At 35.7% G+C, this 13,097-nt stretch overlaps 1 protein-coding gene across 7 annotated transcripts in view; it reads right to left on the reverse strand.

Annotated features, from left to right (window-relative positions):
• NRG3 (neuregulin 3) overlaps positions 1–13,097 on the reverse strand; it is a 1,111,934-nt gene that overhangs the window by 609,183 nt on the left and 489,654 nt on the right. For all 7 annotated transcript variants that reach the window (XM_055119559.1, XM_055119557.1, XM_055119562.1 and 4 more), the window contains exon 2: positions 6,892–7,021. In XM_055119559.1, the coding sequence (XP_054975534.1) occupies positions 6,892–7,021 (130 nt within the window). The remainder of the gene's footprint in view (positions 1–6,891; positions 7,022–13,097) is intronic.

Consider the following 13,097-nt stretch of genomic DNA (forward strand, 5'->3'; position numbering starts at 1 on the left):
CATGCTCAGCATTTCCTCCTGGCTCTGCATTCATGGATCACTCCTGACAGTGTTCAGGGCACCATACACGGTACCTGGGATCTAACACACATTGGCTCATGCAAGGCAAGCACCCTGCTTGCTGTACTATCACTCCAGCCCAAATATATATATATATATATATATATGTATATATATTCATATATGTATATATTTTCATATATATACATATATATTAAAGATGTCAATTCTTTGACATAACATAGAACTCAGATCATAAAAATAACCCCAAGAAATAACTATACTCTGTTTCAACTAGAGATGTCATACAAATCAGAATATATTAAAATAAGGGGAAAAAAACTTCAGTCATTAACTAAAGATGTTAATTTTTCATCAAATGTGAATTTTTAATGATACTTAAATAGCATCTAGAATACAGAAGTTTATCTAGAAGATAAACTAGAAAAATGTTTGTACTAACTAAAATGTCATATATTTGCAAATTACAATTGTACTTTTGCTGTTGTTTTTGTGTGTTTGTTGCTAACACTAATGATACCATGTTGACAAACTTCATCACCAGAGAAGGAGACAAATGATTATAACCTGGCTCATTTATTCATGTCTACTGACTTTTTTTCAATCAGTGGATGACCTCTTATGAACATGGCTATTGTAAATTACTTAAATTATGTCTGCACAGTGGCAAACAGTTCTCATGAACACTTGTCTGATGAACTTGAAGGCTTCTAAGGCTCTTCACCTAGTTATCCACTTCCATCCTGCGGGGATCCCGCCAGAGATCTGGATTTATATAGATATTTCAGACCCCATCCTTTCCTATCAATGGAGTTTGGGGATGTGTGCCAAATCTCCATTTGCATTCTAACTTGCTTCAACCACAGGGAGTCATTAGCAGCCACTCTTAGAGCACTTACTGCAGAACCATTTGATAAAGAGGACCCTTGCTGGGTGGAAGAGCTAATGGACCTCCAAAGTGACAGAGCAAAACACTAACAGGAATGATTCTACAATTCTATCTAGTTTATCACAGGGATATGGCTATATTTTGCCCAATCAATTTTCTTAAAAATGGAAGCTGATTTCAAAACCTATTCAGGCAGAAGTAGACACAGTCAGAAGCCCCTTCTGGGGCATCCCTCCCCCTTCAATCGATTGTAGCACTCACCAGCTCCAACCAGAATTTCACCCAGATTGTTACACAGTCCATCAGCTCCTTTATGGAAGTACTGCCTTGGGCAATGCTTGCTATTGGACCGCTTTACTCTTTTGCTAGCAGTTCCATATTTCAAGTGATTCAAGCATCTTCAAGTGAATTGCTTGATAGATTTCCAAAATGATCACTACAGGTCAAATTCAGCTCAAATGCTATCCTTTCCAAAGTTTTGAAAATCCATTTTTGCAGCAAGGCTGGTGAAACATTTAATGAGCTCCAATTCAGAAGAGACATATCCTTTCAACTTGAATTTGGCCTCAAAACATGTTTGGCCCATTCAAATGCCTAGCAATATTTTCAGTTACAAAGACGACCTCTTTCACTATAGTAAAATATATTACAGAGTGCTCTATATACTACATTCTTAAATTTTTAGAGATGATATAAAAAATTAATACATCAGAATTTTATCCAGAATGCTTTGATAAAAGGAATTTTAGTGATTTGCTCTGTCCCCTATTTCTGTAGGATGGGTTTTATTATTTAACCTACCTTGAAAATATTTCAAAACACACAAATTCAGGAAGAAAAATAATGATGATAAAGTATATGAATGAATTATTAGTAAAAGAAGGAGCAAATACATTAAAATAGGCTTGGTAGTATTTAATCTGGAAGAGTTTAATTGAAAGTTCTCATCAGTCTAATACTAGTGAATTCTAATGACCACAAGTTAACATAAGGATGCTATCTTTATTAATGGAAAAATGAGAGAAGCAGGGTTAAGTATCTTAACCAGGAGTTACATAAATAAAATTCATGTGCAATGAAGAGATTTTAGAAAATTAATTAAGTTCAAAAAAGAGTTCCAAATTCAGTCTTTTTAGTTATGCTCATTATTTAGCTTCACAAATTTTGATCCTAATTTTCATAGTAACATGATATAAGGAGCAACTTTGGTCCATGAGATGACTCAAAGGACTGGATTGCATGTTTTATATACAGCAGCTCCACTTTTGATCTACAGGAAAGCAGGGTCCCTAAGCACCTATTTGTCGCCCAAGCACAAGGTATGTCACCCTGGTATTGCCCTCCCATCCAAAAAATACCCTGGACAATCTATATAGAAAATTAGACATTTTTCCAGTTCTTGAAATATTGTGAAAAAGTTAGGCCAACTTCAACCAATGTATATAGCTATATTCTAATAATAAACATGTATATGTATATGTACACACATGCATCTATAATCAAGTGTTTTTAAACATTTTCAATATATCTTTACAAATAAACCTGCAAATATACTTCTAGAGATAAAGTCTTAGATGAAATGTAAAGATTTTAAGACATAATAGAATTTTACCTATGGATGTTTAATGAAGTACATCTACATTAAATAAAAAATGAAAATGTTTTACTGCACCCATACTAAACTGAGTACTTTAGTTTAAAATTATTAAACATGTGGGTCAGAGCAATAGTCCATTGGATAAGGTACTTGCGTTACACATGGTCGACCCAGTATGATCCCATGTCATTCCATATGGTCCCCCAAGCCCTGCCAGGTTGATTCCTGAAGGTAGAGCCAGGGGCAGGCTCTGAGCACCTTTGGGTTTGTCCCCAAAACAAAGCAATCAAACATATGCTAAAGAAAAACATACACTTCTTTGTTAGTTTACTGACTTTATGTATTATTTAATTTCAGCAACATCAATACAGCCTATTTATTTTTTTAAATCCCTTTACCAAGTTATTTTTAAGATATTTATATCCCTCTAGAGTTTAGCAGTTTTATCTATGACTTTTGAATTATTAATAATATTTTATGACAAAATAGAAAATACATTAAGAGAGAAAATGACAAATAAAACTAAAGCATGAACCTTCCACTGCCCCAAAATTCATAATTAATACTGTAGCTATTTTTTTTCAGGAGCTCTACCAGATATGATCAAGGTGATTCTGCTACTATTCTGAGCAAGAAGTAGAAAAGTGCTCCAAAATTATCAATATTTGAAATACATAAAAAAGCATTTTGATTCCATATATAACAGTATTGAGATTTAGTCTTAAATTATCAGAAACTACAAGCTTAATTTCTCTCAGAACTAAATGCCTAATCTTTTGAGACAATTAAAAAAATAAGCTGTCTAATGCATTAGATTCTAGTAAACCCCTTTTTGTTACTTTGCTGATATACTTAATTGTATTTGTTTAACTTGAAAAATAATCCAGTTAGCAATGCATCATATAGCTCCCTCTGCTAGTATTCTAGTCACACCAGAATACCTTCCCTGTTTTCTTTTTTTCTAACGATGAAGTATTTCACTTACTCCAAGTGTATTCAAAGTGCAGTGCCATTTAATTCCTAAGTTCATTTTATTTCCGAATGTATTTATGCAACAGTATCTTGATGATAGGAGGTGCTCAATAAACATTTGTCGAATAGAGAAGAATGAATGAAACATACTATTTAACTGGAGTGCTGTACAGAATGGCCCATTATTAATAACTATGCTGGAATTCTTAGAAGTGGCTGATGCAGGAACAAATGTAAGCCTTTTACTCACAGCAAAGCCTGTGAGATGAATGGGAGGCACATGCAGTGTATGATTTATTCATATACACTAGTAGGAGATTTATAGGCATCTATTAACCTACTCGAGTTCCAATTCTGTCTTAGGCTGGTCTTTTGTCATGATTAGCTATGTTGTGACTCTATGTTAAATAACAGGTTGTCTGTGATGAAGTATGCAAGAAATATGATGACAGAGATTCACAATGATTATACATGTACACGAGTCCAGCTAAATTGTAGATATAGCTCTACTTGCATGCTTAAAAATTGGACTTGTACATATACACAAAGGACATTTTTCTGTATTTGAAATTCATTGACACAAACTAAATATGCCTCCTAAATAATTAATTTCTTGACATTCTGATTTCCCGTACTTAAGAACGTGACCATATTTAAAGATCTTTAAGGAGATAAGCAGACCCAGGGTCAGGAGATTGACTTCTAATTCAATATAATGTGCAACCTTGTAAGAAGAGAATATTTGGATACACCTATGTACAATGGAATAAAATGAAAAGTCACTAGAAAGAGAAAGTTAGCTGTATACCAAAAAGAGAACTGAAAGGAATTCTTGCCTCAGGAGCATTAGAAGAAAATACCTTACAAATATCTTACCATAGACTTCTCTTATAGAACTTTGAGAAAATTTTATTTAAGACACATACTCTGGGGTGGGAGAAATAGTACAGCAGGTAGGGTTCTTGCCTCACACTTGCTTACCCAGGTTTGATACCGGCACTGGCAGTGCATATGACCCTCCCCCAACCCCCAAGCACTCCCAGGAGTGATCCCTGAGCAAAGCCATGTGGGGCCCCAAGCCTTCTCCTTCCACCTGAATTAAACATCCAATATGTGGCATATTCCTACAGTAGTCCAGGGAAACAAATAATCTCATGAAATAATAGAGAATGGAATGAATCCATGCATTTTTAAAGATTTATTGATGAATCTGTTTTTAAGATTTTAATTTATTAATCAGTTTTCAATAGAATTGAAAACATTATTTTATACTTACCGCACTGTTTCATCAATCTGTACATATAAGGAGGAATAAGAATGAATGTGATATTACTCAAAAAACTAGGAATTGAGCTTCCGCAATTCTACTCCCTAAGAAAATACCCCAACGGTCCAAGAGCACAAATCAGAAAATACATGTGCGTCCCCCATGTTTATAGCAGCACTATACTCAATAGCTAAAATATGGAAACTACCTCAATGTCCACAAACAGTTGATCGAATAAAGAAATTATGGGACATATACACAAATGAAATATTACAGTCTTTTTTTTTTCTTTTTGGGTCACTCCTGGCTCTGCACTCAGGAATCACTCCTGGCAGTGCTCAGGGGACCATATAGGATGCTGGGAATCAAACCCAGGTTGGCCGCATGCAAGGCAAATGCCCTACCCACTGTGCTATACCTCCAGGCCCATATTACATAGTCTTAAGAAAAGATAGTCACCCAACTTTCTGCAATGGATCTGGAGAGAATGATGTTGAATAAAATCAGCCAAAGGGAGAGGAACAGACTCAGCATGATATCTCTCATATGTGGAAATAAAGGAAACCTCATAGGGGAATATCAAATGTTCAACGGCAACAGAAACAAAGATCAGAAAACTGGTTTTCAGTAAGAATCTTGGCACTTGGGAAGAGGTGAAGGGGATAAGCTAGGAAAGGAACATTATGAAAATGTGATATGTTGGAGGAGTTAGAGAGAAACTGGGGACATTGGTGGAGGGCAGTGGGCACTGGTGAAGGGACTAGTGTTGAAACAACATAAGCCTAAAACTCAATCATAAGTACCTTTGTACCTTTGTAATTCACGATGATTAAGTTAAAGAAATGAGTTTGTTCTTGTCAACATTCTTAACTTTGGAGAACCATGTTATTCAGCATATCCACTGGAATCAGATCTGTTTCTCGGGGTAAAATATCATCAGGAAAACCAATGCGTTGAGTGAAAATTCTCACTAGTCCCTTCGCTGAATGACATAAAAGTGCAACTAAGTTGACCACATGTTCAAATTTAGAAGGCTCATTGGATCCCTTGTCATTTATCCATTTTCCCAAAGCTGTGGTGCTCTGCACAGTACCCATGCCATGGATGGGACTTGCTTCTGGAGCTAGACTGCACTGGATGCCATGTTGAAATCCATAACTGTAAAATTCATCTCTTTGGCAGCTTATTAAAAAGCACAGAATAAAGTTTTACTCACAGCAGAGAAAAAAGTAATAATTTCCCATGTTTTACCTTTCATAATAATTTAATAACTGTATCACATGAGAGGCATAAATAAAGAGAAGGAAAGGGGTGTGGATATGTAAGATCACTGGAGCATACACAATTGCAAGGAAAAACAAATTACCAGGGCAGTACTAGAAATAAAAGCTCAATGGAAAATATTTTTTCAGATGCTAATTTGATTCCTCTATGGAGTCCTAAAGCTGCAGCATCTACAACTGTACTATTTATCTCCACCGGTTTTTATTTTTAGCAATTATGTAACCTTGTATCTCTAAAAACCAATTAAACACCTTCCTGATCTCTAGTGGATTTTTTTCTCTAAATGGTTCTCAAACTAGACTATAACAGGACTATGATTTCATTTACAACATATTTTTGAAAGTGTTTCATCATCAGAGGTGTTACAAAAAGTATCAAAATTAATAAACAGGGGCAAATCAAAATAGGACACCACTATCTTGGGACTCTTATTGTCTCTGAGGTTTGGTTCACAATAAACATGGAGATATTAGGCATCTGATGAGCAGGTATCTTGGTCACATTACATTATGTTGATTAAAAAAATAAATTATCTCTGAATGTCCATTTATCCCTTATAATAAAAAGTGCCTCAGTCCCATATAATAAATATAGACTTCTAAGTACAGAATAATTTCTATTAAACTTATAGATAATATAAAGAAACAACACTTGCCTTTGTCAAGTAAAACATAAATCTTACCCACTTTAATTCCATTTTATCGTCTGCATGTGCTAAAGCATTTTTTATATTCCTCTGGAAATGTTTCAAAAAGCAAAATTCAAAGCATCACAATGTCTGTTTTCACAAAACAACACTATCCTATGTCCACAGGCCTCCCCAAGAGCCTGACCTTGGCTTTACTTTCCAAACTCACTCACCGGCAGTGTTTGTGGGATCCAGTCAGGGTTTCAATCACAAAGCACTCGCCATCATTGAGACAGTAAGCAAGGTCCTTGTCTCGGCAGGGTTTGAAGTGTTCAGACCGCTCAGTGGAATAAGTTGTGGTATCTGTCGAGCAAACACAGAAAAGAGCTGTCAGTAGTGTCTGCTGACAACAGAAATTCAGGTTACTGGCTTGAACGCATGGGAGCCTTCTCACGGGTTTCTGGGTACCTTGGGGAAAAGATAACTTGAACCCACATGGTACTAAACAGGAACAACTGGTTGTGACCACTGATCACCCCAAATTTAGATATTGAAACCTAATCCCTAGTGTGATGGGCTTATGAGGTAAGTGTTTATAAAAGAGATTAAGTCATATATGTGATTAAAAAGAAATCAGTCAGCATCAGCACATTGAATCTATAAGAATCTTGATCAGGAACTTCCCAACTTCCAGATTGTGAAAAGTATGCAGTTTATAAGCCACACAGTTTATAAAATTTGTTTATAGCAACCCAGAATGTCTAAAAAATCAGTCTACATTCAATTGCCCTATTTCTCAATAGACTTTAACAATTGGCATCACTCAAGAGAAGTATCATTTGAAGACACATTACCAGAAAACTCAACGTGATCCTACAGTTAAACCCCCAAATCCATTTTCGCTAATTTCAGTTTTAACATGCTGTGTGAATGATTGAAATGATGTTTTCCTCCCTTCATTGTTGCCAAGTGCCATTAAACATCTGATCCATGTATATTGTGAGTATTTTGTGGAAATGAATAGCAGACTCTGTTTTTCGTTTCCTTTTGTTTTGTTTTGTTTTTTTAGTTACAGCTGTAATCAGCTAATAGCTAAGTTAATTATTTCACTTTCCCCTTTTATTATGTAATTACAATGCAAATGTTTAAATTCTGAAACAGAATTCCAAATGTGAAAAATGTTTCTTGTAAATATTTAACTGGACCAACTTACTGTCATCTATTAGCATTTTATTAAACACTATACTTAAAACGATAATTACTTATATTTTTTAAAAAATAAGCCAAAGGCCTACATTTTCAAACCAAGTAAGAAATTAGCCATAAATATCTACTATCTACTATACACAGACTATTACCTTAGATAAATGTTCTAGGGTTTCAAGAAATTAAAGAGTTTCCAATAATTCTACTGCAACATTCAACAAAATAAATTATTTAAAAAGTTAAACAAGAATAACTATTTTGACAATCAAACTCGTATTGTCCTTTACATAGTTCTAGATTAAACATGTTTAATAGCATGGGTTACTTACTATACCAGCTTATGAATAATCGATATGATGAGCTTTTTCCTGCTCACCATCCAAAATGAGGATAGGATGATTGTACTATCACATCACTTACATATCACATCTAAAAATCTTCAGTGGACACAATTCCATTGAGATAGCTCCATTTGTTTGTTTGTTCATTTTTAGTTGACCAAAGAAAAGCATAGTTCTTCTGGAATTTTGCCTGACTAACCTTATCTTGGGCTGGAGCGATAGCACAGCGGTAGGGCGTTCGCCTTTCACGCAGCCAACCCAAGTTCAATTCCTCCATCCCTCTCGGAGAGCCCGGCAAGCTACCGAGAGTATCGCTCCCGCACAGCAGAGCCTGGCAAACTACCCGTGGCATATTTGATTTGCCAAAAAACAGTAACAAACAAGTCTCACAATGAGAGACGTTACTGGTGCCAGCTCGAACAAATCAATGAGCAAAGGGATGGCAGTGACAGTGACAATGAACCTTATCTTCTGGTATCCTAAAACATAAATATCCAGCTACTATTCTATTTTCCCCATTATAAGGGACTGTCAGGCTGCCCCTGCTTCCTGCATCACCTCATTCTTTGCTTAACATTAGTTCTTCAGTGTTTACATCATATCCATCTTGTGATTTCCTTGTGCCCTTCTTATTCTTGTATCATTGTCCAGTACTTTCAAAGCATACAACTTATCATCTTTCAATGTGTATCTATTTCTGTAGTCTGGAATTCCTTGAGAGTAGTGATTGAGCGTTAATTAGAATTGGTGCTCAGAAAAAAATGTTTTTATATGTTAGATTACTTTAACATCATTAAAACATCAGTATCATTGACTAAGGATTATTAAAAATCTCATTTCATTTATATAAAAGTTAATATAAATCTTTAAAAAATTAGGAACAATTTTATTTTGTGATCACCAGCATCCTATTTAAATATTGATGAACCGGCAGAAATAAACATTGTTTTCAGATTTACATAAATTCTCTTAGGTACTATTCTTACACTGTGAGCATTGAAAAACCCTTTGCTTTCTTGATCATATAATGGGAATTTATTTCTTTTACTTTAAAATATCTGCCTATTAACACCTTAAAAAGGAATAAAAGTTCTGCAAAACAGACACATTTATCTGCTTTCCAGGAGAGACGTTATTCAGGGCAGTATGTGCTAAATAGGTACATAGAATTAATTATCTTTTCATTGGAAATATTTAAAATTCAAGAGCTCTACCGAAAAATTCATTATGAAACAGCACACAGTTGACTGCTGCTGCGACCACTGAGGTATATGAACTCATGATCAGTTAGTTAACTTTTCCTTTAATTTCTTATTATCCATTTTCTGATGTTCACTGATCATTCCTCTAAGAACAGCTTTTCATTAACATAACCTACAGCATAAAAAACGTGATCCTTATTTTATAATCAGCAGTTTTAACAAGCTGCAGTTTCCAAGTACTGTACAATGGAAAACCAATTACAATCAATTAGTTTCCTCCTGACACTCTCTCTCTAGTGGTTACATCGCATTCTACCAAGTACTTTCCCCATCATGATGACATCCATCAGCATATTACAGAGAATCGGAGCCTACGAAAGGGCCTCTGCTAAAGCCTGAGGTGGGAGGTACCGGGAGCTCAGATTTTACCTGTACTCGAGTTTTCTACTATACCTTAGAGAATCCCATAACTAATTTTATTTCATTTTTATTATTTTTGGCGGGGATTTTGGGGCCTCACCCAGGTATGCTCAGGGTGCACTGCTGGCTCTGCACTCAGGGATCATTCCTGGTGGGCTTTGGGGACCAGATAGAATGGCAAGGACTCAACTCAGTCAGCCGTGCGTAATACAAGCGTGCTACCTGCTGTACAATCTCCCTGGCCTTAATCACAATTTTTAAAATGCATGCCTATCCCTCACATTAACTTGGCTGTATTCAAAGATCTATTGTTATCAAACATTTCAATGACAAAATAATAGCCAATCACAAAATCTTAGAATGTTTCTTGTAGGTGAACTGCAATTTTCAATACGTTTAGGTAAATCTTAATGTTTACCTAAGCAATTTGTTACAAAGGATCCAAATTAGGCTACACCTCTAAAACTCACAGATGCAGTCCATGGGCGAGGTAGGTAAAATTCATAATGAAGTCAAAATTTACATTTGCTCAATATCGTACAAATAAGTTGATAGGAAAATAGAGCAAATCCTTAAGAAATGACTAGACAGCTATACTAACTCTAAGATCATTTTATAGACTTCTGTCAAATAATTGACTGCAGAAGAATGTTCAAATGGTAAAGCACATGACTAACTTGTTCAACCTTTTTCATTTGATTACCATTACTACAGGACCCACAGCCCAGCACCCATGGGAGTTGTTTTAGTGGACCCTAAGCATAGCGGGTGAACAGCAAAAACTTCCAGGCCCCAAATCCTGACCAAGTTTCATCAAAAATGGTCTGAGGACCTTTGCATAGCACTGCAAACTATAACCCAAATACATAAACAAATAAAAGTGACAGTGTTTGAATACTGTTTTTCAGGCTCATTTTTCAGAATCTAGAAGATCCCAATAAAGAGAGAGCAATAATTTTAGAAGACTCATTTTTGTAGATATATACATATAATTAATTTAGCATAGTATATGTTATAAAACATATTACTGTCACTGTCTTCCCATCTTCCCGTTGCTCATCGATTTGCTCGAGCGGGCACCAGTAACGTCTCCATTGTGAGACTTGTTTTTGGCATATCAAATACTCCACAGGTAGCTTGCCAGGCTCTGCCATGCGGGCGAGATACTCTCGGTAGCTTGCTGGGTTCTCCGAGAGGGATGGAGGAATTGAACCTGGGTCGGCCACTTTATTATTATTTATTATCTGTAAATATAACCTATATTTTTTGAATTTAGAATTTTTAAAACTGCATAATTTCTAATATAACCAAATATAATAATCAAGTCATGGCATCTGATGTTATTTTGTCATGTACTTAATATTTAAAGAGCATCTTAAGTTTTTAAGAGTATATTTTTATAAATAAATTGGTTATATATTTTGTATATACCTTTGTCTCCAAAAAATATTCAAAAGATCTAGTTAGGTAAACCAGAAGACCAAAATATTCCTAAAACCTTACATTTGTCTTTCAAGGCTCTTCATTATGCTCCAATATTCAGGACTGTCTCATTTCTTGATACCCTTTTTCCAACGTGCCAACTCTATAATTTCTCATCTGATTGGGCTCTGAGCTCCTGGGAGTCAGAGCACATCTTCACATATATCACCCATAGCATTCTGATAAAACATATATTTATAGTATGATCTGCTTTTATGATAAGGATTTTTTTTTATTTATTTTATTTTTCTTTTTTTGCTTTTTGGGTCACACCCAGCGATGCTCAGGGGTTACTCCTGGTTCTGCACTCAGGAATTACTCCTGGCAGTGCTCAGGGGACCATATGGGATGCCGGGGATCGAACCCGGGTCGGCCGCGTGCAAGGCAAACGCCCTACCCACTGTGCTATCACTCCGGCCCATGATAAGCATTTTAAAACATTCTGCATTTAAAACATGTAAACTTTTATAATTATATATAGTAAAACTAATTTTAAAAACACTATTGGCAGGGAGCTGGGGCTGTAAAGATAGTTCAAGGGGCTGAGTGTACGCTTTGCACGCAGGAAGTCTGGGTTCAATTACCATGCATGATCCCCTGAGCACCACTGAGAGTAACCACCAGCACTGCGAGGTATGATGTAAGCCTCCAATACTATCTGAGTAATGAATACATGTTTATGAATCAGGACACAGAAGAACGAAGGGAAAGCAATTTAGAGTATGTATAGTTTTCAGGGAGGAGTAAAATAAAAGTCAGCTCTGCAGGATGGAGAATAGAGTAAAAAAATGAGAAAAAATGGGAAAATATGCTGAAAAAAGTGCATAAAAGTTAAATGAATGTTAGATTTAATATGAGCAGAGATGGTGGTAAATAAGGACCTTTCAAGTACACGCCAAAGGTCAAGGTCCCGGGTTAAGGAACAGCTGTTGCTGGCATGAGAAATAGTTCTCATTCACTCTGAGCCACAGGGGCTAGGCAATTATCCAGACCACTCATCTGGCACTTGCTATATGTAGCATAATGTGTTTTCTTATATTTTTATGGGATTTTGTCACTGCCCCCTGGGAAGTAGGGAGAGCGTGCTTTCCTCTTAAGTTTTGTATTCTTTCCACATCATGTAGTATACATAGTAAGCAATCAGTACAGTAATTAAATGCACAGTGGGAAGTAGTGGTGGTTAATTCATTAAAGGCAAAAATGAGAATAAAATGTAAGGCTAGAAGACAGAAGTCTCTGCAGATTTGCAATGAAAGTGAATTTATTAATGAATTAAAACAATGGCTGGTTTTCCCCCTTAAGTACTAACTTGAACCTGACTATCACTTATGGAGGTTTTCTATGCTGCCAATACAACACAACACACTATGGGAACACAGATTTTGTTGCAGGAACAAGAGTGCTAAATGGGCTATTACAGATAATAATTGCAGTAGATAATCAAAGAAAGGAGAGCTTAATTCGGACTGAAGTTTTCTTTGAAAGCTTCCCAAAGGGTTGGCGTTGAAGCTGAGTCTTGAATGAGTATGATTTAATTGAAACAAAAAAAATTCTAGATGAGAAGAGCAAAAACACCTACAGAAAATAAAGAATGATAGGGAATAGCATAGACCTTAAACGTAACATTCACATTCCTTGCTTGCAAATGTCAGATTCACCAGTTTGGTTCTTGTTTTTATTTCTTCCCTTATTAAGCGAGTTCATGACATAACAGTATTTTAAGAAAAGTTAAGAGCCTAGTGGTGGAATTTTAAATCTTTTAGGATTAGCAAAGTGCCTTTAAACATG

Source organism: Sorex araneus, chromosome 11 (assembly GCF_027595985.1).
Source record: "Sorex araneus isolate mSorAra2 chromosome 11, mSorAra2.pri, whole genome shotgun sequence".
NCBI lineage: Eukaryota > Metazoa > Chordata > Mammalia > Eulipotyphla > Soricidae > Sorex > Sorex araneus.